Genomic DNA, 23949 nt, shown 5'->3' with positions numbered 1-23949 from the left:
GAAATAAGTTCAAGTTCACAGGTGGCAGAAACAAGATCCTGAGGCCAGCATCTGCCATGATGGGACCTGTAGAAAGCAGAAATACTAAGTTCAATTTCACAGATGCTGGGAGGAAAGTAAAATTTTACATAAATTATAGCCCTATGTTTAGTAGTTAAATGGGGTTTCCTCATCTTCCTCTCTCAGCAGTTTTCCTGTTGTCTCTTCTTCTCATTTCCTGTATTCTTCAGAAAGCTGGTGAGAGGGCTTTGACAGTTTTTATTGAACAAGGAACTATGAATTATCTATGTATAGAACCAATCATTGACGGTTTCTGAGTCACCTGCTGTCACAGATCATTAAATGTGTGCCGGTAGGTTGTTTCTGGCTGATCAGATTTGTTAGCAGCAATCTTCTCAAGATCCCTGTGTCACCAGACACTGAGACAAATTAACACTGGGACATACAATTACATTCATTTTTGTTACATACCAGGCAGCCAGGGCATAATAGTACAACTAGTAGTACACCAGCTAATTACAAGGCCTGGAATTAGCACAATAGATCCAGAACAGTTGCCTATTTTGTGTAGCGGCTATGTCAGGTTACTGCAGCTCAGCTTCCATTCACTACAAGTAATGGTTTTATTTTCTTTATTTTGTTTTTGTGATTAAGTGTAATGCACATACCTAGACACTCTGGTGCTTCACTCCAAAAGCCATTCACACATGTTACATTCTTCTCTCCTTTAAGAACATAATAACTTGGGCATCTAAATGTCACAAATTCACCAGATTTATAGCTGTCTTTTCTATACTGCTCAGTGTCTCCAAATGGTACATGTGGTGGTGGACCGCACTGCTCACCAGTTCCTGAAAAAGAAACATAGTTACACAAATGTAGTAAAAGGCTACAATACCTGTGTTTATATAAAAGTGTGATTTTTATTTATTGTCACATAATTTAACGGAAAGGCTTGTAAGTATTGTGTAAACAAATGTAGTATTTTACTTAAGAGGTATTACCATCTGCAGCAGAAACTACAAGAAATCGGCCGAGAGAAAAGTCCTGTATGGACATCTGGGAGATCTCATTATAGCTTATGGAGTCTGCCAGTGTATCCACTGTTTTGTCAGTAAGGCTGTCCTTCATTTGAGTCCTCTGGTAGACCAGAACGATGGAGAGCCCAGCACAAATGTGAAACTAGCTTTAGACTGTTATGGCATTTGCACAGAATGCCTACCCCTAAACCCTTTCTTCTGTCTGGATGTGATATGCTGTTCCCATAACTTCCACAGAGGGGTTCCAGAAAGAGCATAGCACAACATGCTAACCTGTTTCTAGAGCCAAGCTTGCATTCACTGTTGTTACAGAAACAGGATAGCACAGACTGCTCAACTGTTTCCATATATTACAGTGTGGTGGTCAGGACCATTTAACAGGGTATTCCCATCTCATCCATGACATACCTCTCTACATTAAGAATTGTCATGTGTAACCCTAATGCATCAGCAGGTTTCTGTCATTCTTTTGTAACCCCTGCAAGTAGCACTTTGCATACAGCAGATGCTGCAGTTAATGCCAAGTCAGGACCCATTACAGCAGACATACACCATTTTATTCAGAGACAGTAGATTACATTTCCCTACACCCCTTACTCCAGGGGTTACTCCAGGGGCAGGAGTATGAGAGAAAGGGACTGATTGGCTAAGCAAGGAATAGGAAACGTCTGCACAGGAAATAGAGGTGGCAGCCACATGGACTGCAGAAAAGGCTTCATCCAGCAACTGCCTGGGGGCACATAGCTTGGCACTGGGTAACCTATAGAGACAGTCCTGCCTGCCCACCAGCTTATTCTGAGGGAAGAAGCAGCATCCCTGCAGCAGTAGCAGCACCTGCCCAGACTGACCAGACTCCCAGAAGGTACCCAGGGCTGCTTCCAAGAAGACGCCTGTTATGCCTTAGTAGCCATTGCGGATGGGGCCCATGGTGTTAGTGTAAAAGAGTGAAACAGCCCTTGTGTAGTGAATGTGCCTGTTTCTGTAAATAATCTTTTTTTTTTTTTTTTTTTTTTATAAACTCACATTTAGTTGTTTGACCACAAGAGGTCACTGTTGCAAGACCACAAGACAAAGGGGAAAGATTGTACGTCCCTAGAGTAGTGACATGGAGACCCTGTTCTTCAGGGGTGGGATGAGAAGCCACAGTGTGTGAAGAAGCAGCGGTGTGTGTGTGTGTGTGTGTGTGTGTGTAGGAGCCATTTTGGGACTGTGTGAGCTTTGAGCTGAAAGAGAAAGGAACAGAGGATCCCTAAGGGACAAGGTGGAGCTGAATTGAAGACTTCCAGAGGTTATCCAGACACCATCCAAAGGAGAAGATTGCTGTCAGAGACTTGGCTGAGAAGTGAGACTGCCAGTGAGACCGCATGCTGTCTGAGGAGCCCCTCTTCCATCTGTTGCAAACAAAGGCTAAAAGGTACCTAACAGAAGTAACCGTGCACGCACCACACTACAAGTTTGGCGCCAAATTGTTTGGGACTGAGTAAGAGCCTGTAGTTAGATAGTTAGGCATCATCAGCATCCCCGGATGCACTACTGGTGAATTATCTACCTATCTGGTAGCAAGGACTAAGACTCAGAGGATTCTACAGAATTACATCTCTCAGAAAGGGACTTCAAAGGAAGTCTGGGAGCAACACCCAGTTTAATTTCACACTATTTGGCTTGCAAGGTAACTGACTACTATATTTGCTTGGTTGTACTATGCTTAGGGGAATAGAGGTATTGTGATAAGATTGAGACGCCCACAACCTAGAGATAGAGACGGGGCGATACAGACAGACGTACAAGCCACGGGAGAAGAGACTGTGCCAGCACTGTGACCAGGGGGCCCTAGAAGACGAGACCCACTTCCTGCTACACTGCACCAAATACTCAGCTATGAGGGCCGTCTACTACCAAAGACTCTCTGCCCACATCCCAGACTTCATATCTGCAGACGAGAAGAGGAAACTCTACATCCTACTGGGAGAAGAAGAGGCCACTGTGGAGATCGCTGCCCAATACGTGTCCAGCTGTCACCAAACAAGAGGAAGATGAGACTCCATGGACTGTTATATTTATCCCAAAACACCCGCCCCACCCACCCCCACCCCCACCTCCCCATATAGCAGTCACCAACGAAGAGGAAGATGAGACTCCATGGACTGTTATAACCGAACCCCCCCCCATACCCACCACCCACCCAACCCAACTCCCCCCCCCACCCACCCACTTTACTAGCTTTGGCAATGCCAAATACCTATTCGGACGTGCCAATAAAGCATTTTTTTGATTTGATTTGAGATTGTAAGCCTTGGTGTTACACCACCGGTGCCTGTGTCACACTAACTGAATTGTTCCTGTGTATTAGGGTGATAAAAGGTAACAGGCTGCTGTATAGTTGCAGCCTGCCAGTAGGTAAAAGCTTGGAGTATATTGAAGTTCACATTAATGGGCACCATGCTGTACAACACCAGGGTCTCAGCTTCCGGGCTGAGTGAATGTAAATATCCGGGAGTGTTCTTTTGGGTAAAGGAGTGTTACTAAACTACCGTATTTTTCGGACTATAAGACACACTGGACTATAAGACGCACCCAGGTTTTAGAGGAGAAAAATAGGGAAAAAAAATTTTCAGGCAAAAAATGGTAAAATATTTAATATATGGGAGTTGTAGTTTTGGAACAGCTGCAAGGCCACATTGACAGGTGACCCTGCAGCTGTACGGGGATGTATAGGGCGTTTTTTTTGTGGGGCCAGGTGTACTTTTTAGATATACCATTTTGGGAAATGTTTATTGCTTAGATCACCTTTTATTTAATTCAGAGGCAAAACAGAGAGAAAAACCCGGCAGTTTAGCACTTTTGATTTTGACGTACATAACTGTACATAAAACGTACATTTTGACTGTACATTAAAATATTAGTAGACCGGGCATTTTCAGACACAGGGATACCTAATGTGTATGTTTCACAGTAATGTTATACTTTTATATGTATTCTAGGGAAAGGAGGTGAACTTTTATTTATTTTATTTTTTATTATATTTTTTTAAGTGTTTTTTTTTTTTTTTTACTATTTTATTATCCCCCGCCTAGGGGGCTTGAACCTGCAATCATTTGATTGCAAGTCCCATAGACGGCAATACAAGTGTATTGCCGTCTATGGGAGATTCTATACATTACTATCGCGGAGGGTCATAGACCAGCCGCGATAGTAATATATACAGTCCTATGAAAAAGTTTGGGCACCCCTATTAATTTTAATCATTTTTAGTTCTAAATATTTTGGTGTTTGCAGCAGCCATTTCAGTTTGATATATCTAATAACTGATGGACACAGTAATACTTCAGGATTGAAATGAGGTTTATTGTACTAACAGAAAATGTGCAATATGCATTAAACCAAAATTTGACCGGTGCAAAAGTATGGGCACCTCAACAGAAAAGTGACATTAATATTTAGTGGATCCTCCTTTTGCAGAGATAACAGCCTCTAGTCGCTTCCTGTAGCTTTTAATCAGTTCCTGGATCCTGGATGAAGGTATTTTGGACCATTCCTCTTTACAAAACAATTCAAGTTCAGTTAAGTTTGATGGTCACTGAGCATGGGCAGCCCGCTCTCAAATGATCTGAAAACAAAGATTGTTCAACATAGTTGTTCATGGGCAGAATACAAAAAGTTGTCTCAGAGATTTAACCTGTCAGTTTCCACTGTGAGGAACATAGTAAGGAAATGGAAGACCACAGGGACAGTTCTTGTTAAGCCCAGAAGTGGCAGGCCAAGAAAAATATCAGAAAGGCAGAGAAGAAGAATTGTGAGAACAGTCAAGGACAATCCACAGACCACCTCCAAAGAGCTGCAGCATCATCTTGCTGCAGATGGTGTCACTGTGCATCGGTCAACAATACAGCACACTTTGCACAAGGAGAAGCTGTATGGGAGATTGATGAGAAAGAAGCTGTTTCTGCAACCACGCCACAAACAGAGCCCCCTTAGGTATGTAAAAGCACATTTGGACAAGCCTGTGGACTGTTGAAACAAAGATTGAGTTGTTTGGTCATACAAAAAGGTGTTATGCATGGCGTCCAAAAAAAAACAGCATTCCAAGAAAAACACTTGCTACCCACTGTAAAATTTGGTGGAAGTTCCATCATGCTTTGGGGCTGTGTGGCCAATGCCGGCACCGGGAATCTTGTTAAAGTTGAGGGCCGCATGGATTCCACTCAGTATCAGCAGATTCTTGAGAATAATGTTCAAGAATCAGTGACGAAGTTGAAGTTACGTCAGGGATAGATATTTCAGCAAGACAATGATCCAAAACACCGCTCCAAATCCTCAGGCATTCATGCAGAGGAACAAGTACAATGTTCTGGAATGGCCATCCCAGTCCCCAGACCTGAATATCATTGAACATCTGTGGGATGATTTGAAGCGGGCTGTCCATGCTCGGCCACCATCAAACTTAACTGAACTTGAATTGTTTTGTAAAGAGGAATGGTCCAAAATCCCTTCATCCAGGATCCAGGAACTGATTAAAAGCTACAGGAAGCGACTAGAGGCTGTTATCTTTGCAAAAGGAGGATCTACTAAATATTAATGTCACTTTTCTGTTGAGGTGCCCATACTTTTGCACTGGTCAAATTTTGGTTTAATGCATATTGCACATTTTCTGTTAGTACAATAAACCTCATTCCAATCCTGAAATATTACTGTGTCCATCAGTTATTAGATATATCAAACTGAAATGGCTGCTGCAAACACCAAAATATTTAGAACTAAAAATGATTAAGATTAATAGGGGTGCCCAAACTTTTTCATAGGACTGTATCTATGACAGGCCTTGGAGCCTTCATTAGGCTCCCGGCTGTCATCGGAACAGGTCGGCTCCTGCGGCCTCGCCGTGCAGGAGCCGGCCTGCATCACTAAAGGTATGGGGCCGGTGGGGACCGGCCCCGGGGGTTAACTGACTGCCGGGACCTGTGGAGGAGGAGCGGATTTGCAGCATGGCCGCGCTACTGCCACCTCTGGTTTTCTTCAGCGGCAGGAGCGTGACAATCTGCAGGCCCCGGCAGCTAAGACAGTCCCCGGCATCTGCTGTAATAGACCGGCGGATGCCGGGGAGTGTCTTAGCTGCCGGGGCCTGCAGTATAGTCACGCTCCTGCTGCTGAAGAAAACCAGCGGTGGCAGTAGCGCGGCAATCACCCACATTCAGACTATAAGACGCACCCTCATTTTCCTCCGAAATTTGGGGGAAAAAAAGTGCGTCTTATAGTCCGAAAAATACAGTAAGTAAAATCTTGTCTTTGCAAAATTGAGTTGGACTCACTTCCTTTGTTCGTGACTTCGCTGTATCCTGGGGAGCCCACCAAGGTAAAGGGCTTACATTAGGAGACCAGCTCAAATTGCTGGTATTTTTTTGGCATGGTCTATTTTCTCTCTCCTTCCCTATTTTGTGTTCTCAGTGGTTTAACCTGATTAAAGAGGCTCTATCACTGGCAGCAGGTTTTCTAACAGCTGATTGGACCCTTGAGTCGCCTAGCTGCTGATTTGAATAGCTGATTGTGCCGTTGGATGCAGCGGTGGAAAAACTTGAATATAAATAAAGCCGTGTCACCAGTGTGAGGTGTCTTGTCACCTTACCTCAAGATGGATCAGCAGCACCACGGGTGTGAGGAGCTTATTCAGCGAGCTAAAGCTGCCGGAGGTGAAGACTGGCTTCATCGGTGCCTCTGGCAGAATGAGGAGAAAGCCAGCACGGTAACAGGGGAAGAGAAGTGCCAGGATGCGGAGTTGCAGTCCCAGAGGCCGACAGAAGAGGAGGGCTGGCCAGAAGAGGAAGCGACGCTTGTACGCCACCGCCCCCTGTCATGCAGCGGAGGAGGGGCGGTGCCGGGAAAGAGCAGGAAACAGTGGACGTCAGCGTAGTACTTCCAGAAAGCAGGACATGGAGGCAGCCATCATCGAGGGAGAGTGTGCGCAGCTCTATTATCTTACCTGCAGAAGCTGGGGATGTGGAAGACGATGGGGAGGCCTCTGCTAGTAAACCCAGGTCCAGGAGGAGACATTGGGAGGTTCCAGGCAAGAGAGGGAGTGCTATCATGACACTGCACAGTCCCTGCAAAAGGGCTATAGAACCTTGGGGCAGCCATAGGCCTTTGTGCTGAAGACACCCAGCAAAGTCAAGCATATGGATCGTGCCAGGTGGAACAGCGGGAGGCTGTGACAATCCATGTACCGTCTGTCACTAATGATGCTAGCATGTTACTGTCAATATTGCTAGAATTGTTAAATAATTTTGTAGGAAAATCTTCTGCTCCTTCCTCTACATCTGTAGCTGGGCCATGGATTAAACTGCCCAGCAAAGTATCTAGTGTAGCTTCTGTAAATAGTGTAGAAAGTTCTTTGGTTGTTCCCTCTTTGGTTAGAGGTATGGGGGTTCCTGAAACGTGTGTTAATTTAGGTGGTATGGCCTGGTACAATTATGACTAGGCTTTTAGACAGAAACTGGCTGTAAACCTTTTCTTAAGTGGGGAGTTAAAGATGTAGGATTATGGTTGAATCTGATGCTCCCTCAAAGGGCGGTTAAGCCAAACAGCACTACTCCCAGTAATTTAACCCCTTCCAGCCGAAGCCAGTTTTTTTTTTTTTATAATGTAGATTGTAAGAGCTCACAATGTACATTTTTCCCCATCAGTATGTCTTTAGACAATGGGATGGAAATCCATGCAAACACGGGGAGAACATACAAATGTCTTGCAGATGGTTTTATGCCCTTGGTGGGATTTGAACACCAGAACCCAGCGCTGCAAGGCTGTAGTGCTAGCCACTGAGCCATCGTGTGGCCCCAGCCTGAAGCCAGTTTTTGACTTCCTGACAGAGCTCAAATTTTCAAATCTGACACGTGTCACTTTATACAATAAAATCCGCCATACCGCCCCCTGTGTGATTTTAGCCTTAATCTTGGTACTATCAATCCAATTTTCTTTAATTTTAAAGGATTTTAGTTACCTCTACATTCTGGATACTCCAGACCTTTATCTGAACATCTTCCAGGGAGTTTACCAGAAAAGTGGAGTCGATTCTTACATTTAAACTTGATTTCTTCACCTTCTGCATAGTATACTTCATTATTATGCAATTCGTCCAATATTAATTGTTTTTTATCAACTTCATCTTGATCTATGCGGCATGTCTCTATGAAATCAAATAGTAAATATGATAGTCATGTTCATATGAGAGCCATGTGATAATGTTCAAATAAAAATCACTGTTGGACAAATTTTGTATTATACATCAGTATTAAAACTCTGCCCCTAATAACCTATAAGGTCTTGTGCCATTCACATATGAACTTAAAATACATTCCAGTATATTGCACGCTGATATGTTTTATACTATATTCTATATTATAATAGTGGTTGAAACGTTACTCCAATTTTATGGTTATGACTATGAGGCACTACCACAACTATATTACTACTATGTCCCATACCCAACACTATTCTGCTACACTCAGCCATATGGGTGAAACCTGAAGGAGAAAGAATAGTTTTAGTTTTAGCCAGTCAAGTTTAGGGTGTAGCTTTCTAGGTTAGTAGTGGGTCGACACTTTCAGATGAGTTGTGTTGAGGAATAAGAATTCATTTTTTTAAAGTTATATATATCTATATATAAAAAACTCAAAATCTGTAGTAGCCTGCTCTATACAAATCCATAGTTCTCGCCCGATTTGGGTGAAATTTGGCATGCCCCCTCTCAACCCACAGGAGCAGAATGCTGTGCACGTTACATCTCGATAGTGTCCCCTCGTCATGAGATTGGGGGCCCTGAAGTTATTATTATTATTGTTTATTTATATAGCACCATTAATTCTATGGTGCTTTACATTTGGGGGTTACATACAATACACAAAATATACAGGCAGATACAGTATAAAACTAACAGTGACCGACTGGCACAGTGGGGTAGAGGGCCCTGCCCGCAAGGGCTTACAATCTATGCAGTTAGGCCCTATACATATATTGGAGAAATGTGAAGGTGAAAGTGAAAGTATTGAGGGAAAAACAATGGTTGTGACTGACAGGGATGGATTATAGCGACGGCGCGATAGAGTCGCTGCTAAAGGGGTTGCACCATCACACACAAACATTTCACAAACACCATATAAATATCACACAGACAGCACACATACACCAACCCAAAAGCACAACACCACACAAATGTCACAACACACCACACAAACACCAGACAACTCTAGGCACACAACACAAACACCACCCCACAAATACCACATATACAACACACACACATGCACGTAAGGACCACACACACACGCAAACACACTCAGATGGATGCACCGTACACACACAGACGAACAGAGCACAAGCACTACCGCATACATGGACACTTGCTCTGCACACGCACTAACACATGAATCACATGCGCACATACACGCATACATATACACAGACCACACACATGTATACACACGCATACATACATATGGATCACATGTGTGCACACACACATACACACTGACAAAACACATCTGGTATCCTTAGTGGCTGCTTGCATACTATAGTATTTTTCATGGGCCTCTGGGCCATGGATTTAGCGGTTACATAGTCTTCTTTGTGCACAAAGCTGTGAATTTTGCAGGCTCCATAGAAGTCTATGGAGCTGTAGAATCCACGGCCCGCAGACCCGTGAAAAATACTGTAGTGTGCAAGCGGCCTTACTGAGCAGCAATATTGGTCAGGCGAAAACTGCCCCATAGTAAGATTGTCAGTATTGCTGATTATACATGGAGCTTTCATCACTGAAGCTGCTGAGGTAAAGTGAAAGCTGAGCTCTGACTGGTTGCTATGGGCAACTCCACAAGTCTGCCTGCGGCTAAAACCCCACATTGTGAAAACGCAACTTTTTTTGTTGCAAATTTTGCTGCGGTTTTTTGAGCCAAAGTGTCAGGTAAATACTAAAGGGTTATAGTTTATGCTACATAAAGTTCCAGGTAAATTGATTCTTTTTGTTGGGTGGGTTGTGTTCAATATTAAATATTCCAATATCCTTTAAAAGGTATGAAGGTATGTCTCGGCAACCAACTGGGAAAAAAAATGGAAACTCCAGAATTCCAGCCTCCTCCAAAACGGAAAGATAAGAGATACTGTAACTAAAAGAAGAAAAAAAACCCCACACAACACAGTTAGGGACAGACAATCCCTGATAAGGACTGAATTGTAGCAGGACAGCAGGTAGGAGATAAATAGAGGAGTTGGCAGGAAAGGACCCACCACTTAGTCTGACTGATAGGTTTCAAGCTGTGAAAAAGTATTCCATTACTGACTTATCCCTTCAGGTTGGGAATATGAAAGAGAAGGTGAATTTAATGCATGCAGATGTGAATAAACATCATTACAGACTTGACGTGGCTGATAATGTAATTTTTTAACCATATTGTCTAGATTAGAAATTCTAAGATAAAATCTAGGTGGTTACTAAGAAGAAGAGTGTTAAAGGCAAACTTCTTGATTTGGAAAACCATTCCAAAGGTCAAATTTAGGACGTCTTGGAATCCCTGAAGGGTAAGGAGGGGGAAATTCACCTACCTTTATTTAAGGCTTGTTAAACAAAATTGGGAAAATTCTATTTTTTCAATCATTTCATAGAGAGGACTAGTAGTTCTATTGAAGCAAGTTAAAAATAGGCACTGTAAGAGGCCATGCCTTTGGATTTCAGGATTTGGTTATTATATTTGTTTTCTCTGCATTTCAAAAGCCAGAACTTTCTTATTTCTCTTTTGGCATATAATGACTTTTTAAAGGAACTAATAATATATTTAGATGCCATTTTGGCTTACACAATGTGTTCTCTAACTTTTCTTCTTTTTTATTTTTTGCTATGGAAGCTTGAATAAACAGTTATTTTGACACAGTATTTTAAGCTTTGTTTTTACGGTGTATAGAAGTATGAATGGCACCATATGTTTATTCTGTGGATCAGTAGAATTATTAGTAGACATTATTAGTAGACATTAGTACTTGGCAGACTAAGGGTGCATTCACACTGAGTAAACGCTAGCTTATTCTGAACGTAAAACACGTTCAGAATAAGCGGCGTCTAAAGCAGCTCCATTCATTTCTATGGGAGCGGGGATACGAGCGCTCCCCATAGAAATGAATGGGCTGCTTCTTTCACTCCGTGCAGTCCCATTGAAGTGAATGGGGAGTGCCGGCGTATACGGCAAGCTCTGCTCATGCCGGAGCGTACACGCCGGCACTCCCCATTCACTTCAATGGGACTGCACGGAGTGAAAGAAGCAGCCCATTCATTTCTATGGGGAGCGCTCGTATCCCCGCTCCCATAGAAATGAATGGAGCTGCTTTAGACGCCGCTTATTCTGAATGTGTTTTACGTTCAGAATAAGCTAGCGTTTACTCAGTGTGAATGCACCTAAGGGTCGGTTCACACTAGTGTATGTACTCCGTCCGGACGGAACCAGACGGAATACATACGCTAATGTGAACCGACCCTTAGATGCTCTGCTTGAGATTGACTGCAGCATCTAAAGGTTTATTCTGCTGCGATTGGTGTTATCTTTGAACATGGCAATTACAGACTGATGTCAGCTGTATAACAACATAATGTGTTACCTGTGTAAAATAACCATCTGAAGGCAAAGGGGATAAAACACAGAAAAGTTAATAAATGATGAATTTAAAAAAAGGATAAACATCACCAGGTACCAAGAAACAATAAATGTTACTTACTTCCAGAGAAGCATCTGGTATAACTAAATTTCCCATCCTCACATACAATCCGCAAATCCCCTTGATTCGGTCGTCTAAATCCACTCTTGCAGGTAACAGTTAATTCTGTGTCATGTTTAAAATTTTTATCAAGGTTAAAGTCTTCCGAGGAAGCCAGCTGAATGTTACGTTTAGTAAGTTCCTCTAAAGAAACTTTACATGGACCTGAAAAACATGTAAAAAAAAAAAAAAAAATTGGTTTTAATTTTCTTAAAATATATTCAGTATTTCTAAGCATCTCGATTAATGCTGTACTTACTCTGACATACTGGTAGATCGCTCCATTTACCATTCTCACATTTAACATTTATACTTCCTTTAATTACATAATCTTCATTGCAATCAAATTCCACATTTGAGCCTGAGTCATAACTGGCCTGTTGTTCAGATCTGATGAATCCATTTAGGATTTTTGGAGTTTCGCATCTTTCTAAAAGGTAAGAATTAAAAGAATTAATTAGAAATAAGTCAGAACAAGCTCATAGAACAGCGAGCACGGCCCTTGTGATACATATGTAATCCTAGCTATCAGATAGGTGACAATCTCAGTCATCTGCACAGATATTTTCCAGACAGTTTAAAGTCTTTACTTGAAAAAGACACACGATTAGTCTTAATGACAGATTTTAACTATCTATATGAGCAAATGTAGAAATCATTAATAAAAAAAACCCTTTTAACTGTACAACACTAAAAATACTACATTAGTATGCACAGAAAGACAAATTTTAAGCTAAAGAAACATTGGCATACATCCCTTTAAATCACGTTGCCAATGACTACCACAGAAGGCAAGGGGGAAATCAAACAGCACCCACCCTTAACTGTCATTGTGTATGTGTGCGTGATGCGGTGAGACCTCCAAAAATTACTTTTCTGGCCTTAAGGTGAGCCCTTCCAAATTAAGTTGGAGGCCCTTAAGCTGAGCCATACAAAAATGTACTTTTCACGCCCTTGGGGTGAGCCTTCCCAAACTTGGCTTCAGGCCCTTGAGGAGAGTTGAGCCTTGTACCAGCAGAGTTTTAGACCCTTGAGGTGAGTTAAGCCTTGTAGTAGCAGAGTTTTAGGCCCTTGAGGTGAGTTGAGCCTTGTAGTAGCAGAGTTTTAGACCCTTGAGGTGAGTTGAGCCTTGTAGTAGCAGAGTATTAGGCCCTTGAGGTGAGTTGAGTCTTGCATAGGATTTCACATAAGTCTGCCATCTATGGCCACTCATGGTTAAACTGAGGGAGCTGATTTTGAGGAACACTTGGGTTTTGGAGATGGTACTCCATCAAAGGTCTCTGCTGCTCACACACTCTACTCAACATGTGGCATGTTGAGTTCCAGCGTGTGGTGACGTCACACAACAGCCAGTGTTCAGGCAGATGTAGGCATTGCTGGAGGGTTTCCAGGCTAGCAGCGGCTACTGTAGACATACGAAAGTGGGCATACAAGCGCCGCACTTTCACCAGTAGCTCAGGTACATTGGGGTAGGTTTTTCAAACCTTTGCAACACCAAGTTGAAAACATGGGCCAGGCATGGAAAGTGTTTGAGTCTGGCAAGCTCCAGAGCCGCTACCAGGTTCCGCCCATTATCACATGACCATGCCTGGGCCCAGGTGCAGCGGCGAAAGCCACATTGCCGTCTCCTCTAGGATGGCATCGTTCATCTCGAGGCAGTGTGCTGTCTGTCCCCCAAGCTGATGAGCTTCAGCACAGCCTTCTGACGTCTCCCCATGCCAGTGTTGCAGCGTTTCCAGCTCGTAGCTGGGGTCGGTGTTATGGCGGAGGAAGAGGAAAAGGAGGAGGGTTTGTAAGAACCCCTGCCAGGAATTTTGGGCGGGGAGAGGAGGTCGGCCACCCCAGTTTGCGACCCGATCCCAGCTTCCACTACATTCACCCAGTGTGCCATGAATGAGATGTAGCGTCTCTGTCCGCATGTGCTTGTACACGTGTTGGTGGTCAAGTGGACCTTAGTGCAAAGCGCGGAACTAAGAGTCCGCTGGTGCAAGACGGGGATGGAAACACAGGGAAAAGTAGTGAGGGATAGGGATGGCATAGCGAGATGCTGCAGCCTGCCATCAGGTCACGGAAGGCCTGAGTCTCCACAAGCCTAAACGGCAACATCTCCAGGGCCAGTAGTTTGGAGATGTGGCCGTTTAAGACTTGGGCATGTGGGTGGCTTGTGCTGTACTTCTGCCTGTGCTCAAATGCCTGGGAGATGGAGAGTTGCTGGGAAGAGGCGCATGATGGTCCAGGAGAAGGAGCAGAGGCAGGAAAAGAGAAGGATGACGGTGAAGTCCCCAAAGAGGCAGAGGCAGATGTGGAGGTGTCCTGGCTGGTGGGCTGGACTGCAGCGCCAGCACTGGAAACAGTGGAAGAGGCAGTGGTGGCAACACCGGACGACGATTGTCCTGCATTTGCCTTCTCCCACTGAGCCCAGTGCTTGCCTTCCAAATGACGGCGCATGCCTGAGGTGGTCAGGTTGCTCTTCTCAGAGCCTCTACTCAGTTTTGAGTTGCACAGTGTGCAAACTGCACTCAGTTTGTCCTCCGCGCATACCTTGAAAAATCTCCACACCATCGAGGAACGTGGCCTCGATGGGGAAGTTTTTCACAAGTGGCTAGGACAGGGAACATCTTGGGCCTTGCTAGCTCTGGCCTGGCTTCTCTGAAGCAACCGTTCTCTGCCTCTGGACATGCCTCTGCCTCTAGCCACCTTTTTTAGTGCTGAGCGTGCCTCCACATCTACACTGCTTTCCTTGCTAGACATCACCCCTGTCCAGGTTGGGTCAGTTGCCTGGTCGTCCACCACCTCCTCTTCCGATTCCTCACTTTGCTCCTCCTCCCACACACCGCATATAACAACAGCCTGCCTTGATGGCAACTGTGTCTCGTCATCATCACCTAGGATGGGTTGCGGGTCCACAACCACAAAATCGCCAGGAGATGGCGGGTCCTCCAGTGTTTGGGTATCAGGACACAGAAATTGTTCTGGTAGCTCCTGGGATTCGGGAAGTGGCTGAACAGAGTCCAAGAGTGGAAAAGGACCCAAAAACAGCTCCTGGGAGGGGGCAAGGGTGGGATGATTCTGCTGGAAAGATTGGGCATGTTGGGAGGAAGGAGGGACAGACTCTTAGGTAGGAAACATGACTGGAGGTAGAGGCTGACTGGCTGGTAGAAATGCCGCTGGAAGCATCCACTAGCCATTGTAACACCTGTTCCTGGTGCTCGGGCCTCATCAGCGTTGTACCCTGCTTAATTTTGCCATCAAGCCAGGGATTCTGGATGAGCGCAATGCTGGCTGCCCCTCACCAGTAGGCATTGGATCCGCAGTAGCTTGACCGCGGCCTTGGCCCCCAGCTGCATTTCCACGCCCCCGGCCTCGTCCTGGTCCCTTTGAGCTAGTCTCATGCATTTTGAGTTGTATACAAGCATACTGTATAGCAAGTATACACCTTGCTTACAACAAGTATAGGACAGGAGATGGGAAAGATATATTGGGCACACAAACCTATGTATACAAGCGTACTGTATAGCAAGTATACACTGTATATACTGTATATTTAGTATACACCATGCTTACAACAGATATCGGATATTTGATGGGAAAGGTATATTGGGCGCACAAACATATGTATACAAGTGTACCGTTATAGCAAGTATATACTGCATATACTTTATAGCAAGTATATATATAGCAAGTACTGTATATACTGTATTGCAAGTATAAAAGCTGGTAGGGAATTGGAGCCCTAACAAGGGCTTTTGGGAAAATTATTTGCAAGAACAATACTGAAGGTGTATATACAATCTTTAAGCAGTTTAGCTCTTTTAAGAGCTCTTGGTGTGATATTCCTGCCTAAATAAAGCTAAATTCCTAGCTAAACCTGGGCAGCACGTCCCTCCCTGTATAAATCCAAGTTGCATCTGAACCGAAGCTGACAACCACTATTCTTATGAAGTGGAGGTCACCTGATTTAGCCAGCCAATTTTTTTCCTTTCTTTTTTTTTTTCCGATGCCTATGTTTTCCTACTTCCTGTCCCACCTCCCCTGCACAGTTATTGGTGTAAAAAAAAGCGCCAGGGAAGGTGGGAGGGGAATCAAATTTTTACTGTGTTTGAATACCTACTCGATCGAACAGTATTCGCTCATCTCATATATATATATATATATATATATATATATATATATATATACACACACACATGCACATTATATATATACAGTCCTATGAAAAAGTTTGGGCACCCCTATTAATCTTAATCATTTTTTGTTCTAAATATTTTGGTGTTTGCAACAGCCATTTCAGTTTGATATATCTAATAACTGATGGACACAGTAATATTTCAGGATTGAAATGAGGTTTATTGTACTAACAGAAAATGCGCAATATGCATTAAACCAAAATTTGACCGGTGCAAAAGTATGGGCACCCTTATCATTTTATTGATTTGAATTCCCCTAACTACTTTTTACTGACTTACTGAAGCACAAAATTGGTTTTGTAACCTCAGTGAGCTTTGAACTTCATAGCCAGATGTATCCAATCATAAGAAAAGGTATTTAAGGTGGCCAATTGCAAGTTGATCTCCTATTTGAATCTCCTCTGAAGAGTGGCATCATGGGCTACTCAAAACAACTCTCAAATGATCTGAAAACAAAGATTGTTCAACATAGTTGTTCAGGGGAAGGATACAAAACGTTGTTTCAGAGATTTAACCTGTCAGTTTCCACTGTGAGGAACATAGTAAGGAAATGGAAGACCACAGGGACAGTTCTTGTTAAGCCCAGAAGTGGCAGGCCAAGAAAAATATCAGAAAGGCAGAGAAGAAGAATGGTGAGAACAGTCAAGGACAATCCACAGACCACCTCCAAAGAGCTGCAGCATCATCTTGCTGCAGATGGTGTCACTGTGCATCGGTCAACTATACAGCGCACTTTGCACAAATAGAAGCTGTATGGGAGAGTGATGAGAAAGAAGCCGTTTCTGCACGTACGCCACAAATAGAGTTGCCTGAGGTATGAAAAAGCACATTTGGACAAGGCAGCTTCATTTTGGAAACAAAAATTGAGTTGTTTGGTTATAAAAAAAAGGCGTTATGCATGGCGTCCAAAAAGAAACAGCATTCCAAGAAAAACACATGCTACCCACTGTAAAATCTGGTGGAGGTTCCATCATGCTTTGGGGCTGTGTGGCCAATGCCGGCATCGGGAATCTTGTTAAAGTTGAGGGTCGCATGGATTCCACTCAGTATCAGCAGATTCTTGAGAATAATGTTCAAGAATCAGTGACGAAGTTGAAGTTACGCCGGGGATGGATATTTCAGCAAGACAATGATCCAAAACACCGCTCCAAATCCTCAGGCATTCATGCAGAGGAACAATTACAATGTTCTGGAATGGCCATCCCAGTCCCCAGACCTGAATATCATTGAACATCTGTGGGATGATTTGAAGCGGGCTGTCCATGCTCGGCGACCATCTAACTTAACTGAACTTGAATTGTTTGTCCAAAATACCTTTATCCAGGAACTGATTAAAAGCTACAGGAAGCGACTAGAGGCTGTTATCTTTGCAAAAGGAGGATCTACTAAATATTAATGTCACTTTTCTGTTGAGGTGCCCATACTTTTGCACTGGTCAAATTTTGGTTTAATGCATATTGCACATTTTCTGTTAGTACAATAAACCTCATTTCAATCCTGAAATATTACTGTGTCCATCAGTTATTAGATATATCAAACTGAAATGGCTGTTATAAACACCAAAATATTTAGAACTAAAAATGATTAAGATTAATAGGGGTGCCCAAACTTTTTCATAGGACTGTATATATATATATTATATATATATACACACACACATGTTATTTTACACTTACACAGCAAACCAATTGCCAATGTATTGGTAGTGCAATATACTGTATTTTATTAGGCATATATTTGATGGAAATATAGATTTTGGATTTGTCTCTCCAATTTAACCCATTATCCTAGTTTCCAATCCAACCATTAAGATAAAGAATATGAGTTTCTTATTATCTATGTGATGCTGTTATATTTTAATTACTACAGTAGTTCTCCTGATGAACTGACAGTGAGAAACGCTTCGAGAGCTTGATTATCATTTTGGTATTTTTGTTCACTTTGAGGGGGTAGTTTGTTTGTTTCAGTTGTCAGATTGTAATATATATATTTTTTTCAACTCTCCATTAAAAGGTTACGATTTATGGGTATATACTCTGTGAATGGGTAAAATGGGTAAAAACAGAGCCTTAGACAGAATTTTTGTACTTATTTTGTGCTTATTTTGGCACATAGCGCCACATAACGCCACGCAAACGCGGCGTATATGCGGCGCTATGTGCCAAAATAAGCACAAAATAAGCACAAAAAACGCCAACGTTACTCTGTGTGAATGGAGCCTAAGTGTTCCGTATGTTCGCTGAACATCAAAGAAAAGATGGTATCATCAAGCAGAGAAGACATTTGTGATTCAAGTTCCCCCAGACACAATTGTATAAGGTGATTAAACTTTGTGGCAACATTATTTAGGCTGAGGGGTATTCACAAGAATTTTTACAGTCACACTAGAGAGACAAAAAGCTATGGTATTTTTTTTTCTCAGCCTTTTTCAGCCACGGGTACTTGCCAATGACAGGTCTAATGTTAGGCAACACCAAGCCAATGAGTTATTTATGTGGGGTAGTGGATATGCATCTAAGGGTGCATGCACACTACGTAACGCCGGGCGTGTATGAGAGCCGTACACGCCGGCATTACGGCAGACTGCCGAGCACTTCCCATTCACTTCAATGGGAGCGCTCGTAAACGCCGCTGTTACAAGCGCTCCCATTCAAGTGAATGGGAAGTGTTCGGCAGTCTGCCGTAATGCCGGCGTGTACGGCTCTCATACACGCCTGGCGTTACGTAGTGTGCATGCACCCTTAGATGGTAGACATTCAGGTGTCATGCTTCTTTTTAACCCCTTCCCGGCATCGTCCATAATATAGCCTCTGGGGCTGCTACCCACCAGCCCCATACCGTTACTGTTGAAGGTCGGCTCCTGGCTAATAAAATGGTTTTAAAAAATTAAATATTTTTTTAAAAAGTTAAAAAAAAAACCTAAAATTTCAACTCACCCCCTTTCCCTAGAATAATATTACTAATGGAGCGACTGGCTCTCCATTGATTTCAGTAGGAAATACCATTGAAAGAGATAACTGAAGTACAATTGCTTCAAGTTTTAATGTGCATTGTAAATTACATTTTCATTTCTGTTGCATTATAGGAACAGAAAAACAGGATTCCAACTGCGACAGACATCACATGAGACACTACACTAATGTAGCTCAAAAGATCCCATTGTTCTAGAATTAGGTCTGATGGACTCCATCATTGCATCTGTCATTACATTGAGGAAATTAAAAAAAAAAACCCTGCATACTGCACTATTTTATTTTTTATTTTTTTTCATCAAATGTAATGCCATATAAAGCACATGCATATATAGTAGACTTACTTGCAGCAGTACATCTTGGATAGTTTATATTTCCATTTTGACATTTGACCTCGAGTTTATCTTCTGGATTCATTCCTTCAGTACACTGGAATGTAACTGTTTGTCCATTGTCCACTATAGAGCTTATATTATAATGAATATTATTGATTAACATTGTTTTTTGCTGTAATTCACAAAAACCTGGAAGAGAAATTATTACATAGAGTTACATAAACTGGAGTCAATGAGGTTGAAAAATAAAGACACCTGTCTATTAAGTCCCACCTGTAATCCTACAGATTTGATCTAGAGGAAAGTAGACTAGCTCAGACTAGCCCACCAGGGTAGTGGTGGATCACATGGAGGGCACCATGCCCTTGGGGGTCTTGGCTGTCTTCCACTGCTTTTTAATAGATTACTAATTTACCAATCCTCTACTCCTGCCCACAGCAGTCACTACTTCTGTTTGCTCTTCAGTCTCCAAGAGGCCCTGTGCACCGGGCATGACATCATTGCATCAGAATGTGATATGCAGAACACAGGGCCCCCTGCTGGAGGCTGAAGGGTGAAAAGGAAGCAGAGAACACCATGGATAGGAGTGGGGATCAATAAGTAAATAACATCTGTTACCTACTGGAGTAATACAGCAGACAGTGGTCTAGTCGGTGCATGGCAGCCTGTAAAGGGGACACCTAATGTATTGGGGTCTGTAAAAGGGGCAGTATACTGTGTGGAGCCAATAAATAAGGAAATTACTGTGTTGAAGCCTATAAAGGGGAAATACACCATGTGTGGGGAAGGGGAGTCAATAAAGGGGGAATGTTCTACAATGCAACAGCTAGTAGGCTCCTGGCCCATTATACACGGACTATGCGCACCCTTGTCTTTGGGGGGATTTTACATATCACAGTTTTTTCCTGTATTTCTTGTACAGGCAGGCAGTCTAAATATTTATATAATTTATATATGTTTATTATATCTCCAATTAAATACCCCGTCTTAAGATTAAAATGTAACTCCCTAAATCTCTCCTATAAACAAGGTCTTCAATGCCCCCTATCAATTTTGTGGACATCTGTTGATTTTGTGGGCGATTTTGCCAAAAAATGAAAATATTTTTTTTTTTCAACCCTAGGGATGATTTTCCTACCATACCAAAAAATGTTTTGTTTTTTTTTTCCCTGTGTACACATGGAAGTCTTTGTTACAGCCTAGGAACCTACCCCCCCCCCCCCCACACGAGTTAAGGGAAGCATAGCAAAACAGGCAGATAGTATGCAGGAATAATCAGCACCCTTGTCTCTCTAGATGGCTTCAGACTACTTTGAGTAGATAGAGCACATGACAGTGGTAAGAAGAAAGGAGGAGGGCTTACGATTAGAGATGAGCGAACACCATTCGATTGAATAGGTATTCGATCGAATATCAGGCCGTTCGAGGTATTCGTTTCCAATCGAATTCCACACGGCATATATGCAGTAAAAATTCATATCCCCTCCCACCTTCTCTGGCACGTTTTTTTGCACCAATAACTGTGCAGGGGAGGTGGGACAGGAACTACGACAACGGAGTCATTGAAAAAATTTTTAAAAACCCATTGGCTGCCGAAAACATGTGACCACCCATTTATAAGAATAGCCAGTGCCATCTTCGGGATATTTGCGGTGAGAGATAGGGAGAGAAAGATCTGCTGAGGGCTAGAGAGGATTAGCTTCTAGTAGGCAGGGAAAAACCGAAGAAAAACAACAGCTCTTTTCAGAGCTATACTGCAGGGAGAGGAGTCAAGCTTTCCACGGGGTGGGTCCCCAAAACAGGAATACAGGGCAATTCAGTCTAGTTCTATAGGCTCAACCCAGCTTTGCAGGCGGTGTCCCCCCAAACACCTAACAGGGATACAGAGCAATTTAGTCCAGTTCTATACTCTCAACCCAGCTTTCCACGGGGTGCTCCCCCAAACAACTAACAAGGATACAGAGCAATTCAGTCCAATTCTATACCCTCAACCCAGCTTTCCACGGGGTGTCCCCCCCAAACACCTAACAGGGATACAGAGCAATTTAGTCCAGTTCTATACTCTCAACCCAGCTTTCCATGGGGTGCTCCCCCAAACAACTAACAGGGATACAGAGCAATTCAGTCCAGTTCTATACGGTCAACCCAGCTTTGCAGGCGGTGTCCCCCCAAACACCTAACAGGGATACAGAGCAATTCAGTCCAGTTCTAGACCCTCAACCCAGCTTTCCAAGGGGTGTCCCCCTAAACATCTAACAGGGATACAGAGCAATTCAGTCCAGTTCTATACCCTCAACCCAGCTTTCCAAGGGGTGTCCCCCTAAACATCTAACAGGGATACAAAGCAATTTAGTCCAGTTCTATACGCTCAACCCAGATTTGCAGGCGGTGTCCCTCCAAACACCTAACAGGGATACAGAATAATTCAGTCCAGTTCTATACTCTCCACCCAGCTTTCCACAGGGTGTCCCCCCAAACACCTAATAGGGATACAGAGCAATTCAGTCCAGTCCATTTTAAGGTTAGGTTACTTTTAACAGAGAGATAGAATATCAAAAATAAAATACAGAAAATCATATTGTTTAAATTTTATACAGTTATTTGCATTTTGCATAGAGAAATAAGTATTTGATACCTCTGGCAAACAGGACTTACTACTTGGTGGAAAACCCTTGTTGGCGCACAGCAGTCAGACTTTTTTTTTTGTAGCTGATGATGAGGTTTGCCCATATGTCAGCAGGAATTTGAGTCCACTCCTCTTTGAAGATCATCTCTAAATCATTAAGACTGGCAGGTGGCTTGGCAACTCAGAGCTTCAGCTCCCCCCATAAATTTTCTATGGGATTAAGGTCTGACCAATTTGGATGATTCAGAGAGATTTGGAGAAAGTGCTGTGGTCAGATGAGATAAAAATTGAGTTCTTCGTTATTAACTCAACTCCCCTTGCTTGGAGGAAGAGAAATGCTGCCTATGACCCAAAGAACACCATCCTCACTGTCAAGCATGGAGGTGGAAACATTATGTTTTGTGGGTGTATCTCTGCTAAGGGCACAGGATTACTTCACCACATCAATGGGAGAATGGATGGAGCCATGTACCGTAAAATCCTGAGTACCAACCTCCTTTCCTCCACCAGGACATTAAAATGGGTCGTGAATTGGTCTTCCAGCAGGACAATGACTCAAAACATACCAAGACAAAAAAAAAGAGTGGCTCAAAAAGAAGCACATTAATGTCATAGAATGGCCTCGCCAGTCTCCAGACCTCAATCCCATAGAAAACATATGGAGGGAGCTGAAGTTCCGAGTTGCCAAGTGACAGCTTCAAAATCTTAAGAGATGATCTGCAAAGAGGAGTGAACCAAAATTCCTCCTGACATATGTGCAAACCTCATCATCAACTACAAAAATCTTCTGACTGCTGCTTCCCCATATATAGAATACAACTACCCCATTTTATTTGAAGATGCCACCTCATTACGCCAGCCAGCAATTAACCTCTTCCTGCCTTTCACCTGCAGTTATCGGGTGGTTCCTAGAAGCCATGTATTACCAACTGGTGAGTGCCGGTCCCTTACAATGATGTACACTATACCTCTCTAGGTTCCTTGCTTGGCAATATGATGCAGGCGAAGTGCAATATATAGGATGTGGCGGTGGGTGCAGAAGCAACACATGACACTTTTGATTACATTTTGATTATCAAAAAGGCTGAGACACCATGTTGCGGAAAAACAGATTTTTATTGCAGATTTTGCTGCAGTTTTTTGAGCCAAAGCAAAGAATGACTATAAAAGGAATGGGAAAAATTTAGAAAGCTTCTTATACTTCTCCCTTCTGCCCAATCCACTCCTGACAATGTCTCAAAAAACTGCAGCAAAATCTGCAACAAAAAAAATGCTTACATCACCTATGATGCCCCAATTACTTTCCTTAGGCCACTGATTGACCTCAGCAGTCACATGCGGCAAGGACTTCTGCCAGTACAAGTTCCCAGGCGCCGCTGGACCGGACAGCTTAGGGACACACCGGAATACCAGGGACAGTTGAGTATGGGTTTTCTTTTTCTTATTTTTTACCTTCCTCTGACCTCCTTGCAGAAAACAGTAATTCCTGGACAAACCCTTTAACATCTCATTATACTGAGCATCACACTATATAATACAACTCTAGTATGCATAATGGTAGACATGTATAGAACAAAACACAGAAAGACATTCATGTGCTGTATACACTTACACATATACCATATAGTCACACACATACATTCATACACACACAAACAAACATATTTTACCCACAAAAGACATTTAGGTGAATTACTGGGTGCACTGGACATGAAGGAAGCTCATGTGCAGCTCTGTCTGGCAGTAGTGAAACTCTTACATTGCAGCAGACTTCCTCCTTCACACTACCATGTGCTGAATGAGTCACTACATGTGTGGATGAGGAGGGAGGACAGCACAGGCTCCTGCTAAATGCCGGCAATGTATAGAAGTAGCGATCAGAAGACCCTGCATTAGCACCATGCGCTAATGGTGTCATTCACTCTTGGACATTGCTCCAAACAATAAGGAAAGTATGGGGCCCCTATGGATGTGGGGCACTGGGCGATTGTACAGTCCGTTCCC

General features: G+C 43.0%; 1 protein-coding gene across 1 annotated transcript in view; it reads right to left on the bottom strand.

The window, feature by feature from the left end:
- LOC142217853 (coagulation factor XIII B chain-like) overlaps nucleotides 1-19978 on the bottom strand; it is a 155945-nt gene extending 135967 nt beyond the window's left edge. Inside the window, exons 1-6 of the mRNA XM_075286173.1 lie at nucleotides 19942-19978; nucleotides 19329-19508; nucleotides 12085-12255; nucleotides 11787-11990; nucleotides 8029-8214; nucleotides 669-851 (exon numbers count right to left, since the gene is read on the bottom strand). Coding sequence (XP_075142274.1) covers nucleotides 669-851; nucleotides 8029-8214; nucleotides 11787-11990; nucleotides 12085-12255; nucleotides 19329-19508; nucleotides 19942-19978 — 961 coding nt within the window. The remainder of the gene's footprint in view (nucleotides 1-668; nucleotides 852-8028; nucleotides 8215-11786; nucleotides 11991-12084; nucleotides 12256-19328; nucleotides 19509-19941) is intronic.
- Nucleotides 19979-23949: the final 3971 nt, after the last annotated feature.

This window comes from Leptodactylus fuscus, chromosome 9, assembly GCF_031893055.1.
Source record: "Leptodactylus fuscus isolate aLepFus1 chromosome 9, aLepFus1.hap2, whole genome shotgun sequence".
Lineage (NCBI taxonomy): Eukaryota > Metazoa > Chordata > Amphibia > Anura > Leptodactylidae > Leptodactylus > Leptodactylus fuscus.
The sequence above is the reverse complement of the archived record's forward strand: the minus strand, read 5'-3'. Positions and strand labels throughout refer to the sequence as shown.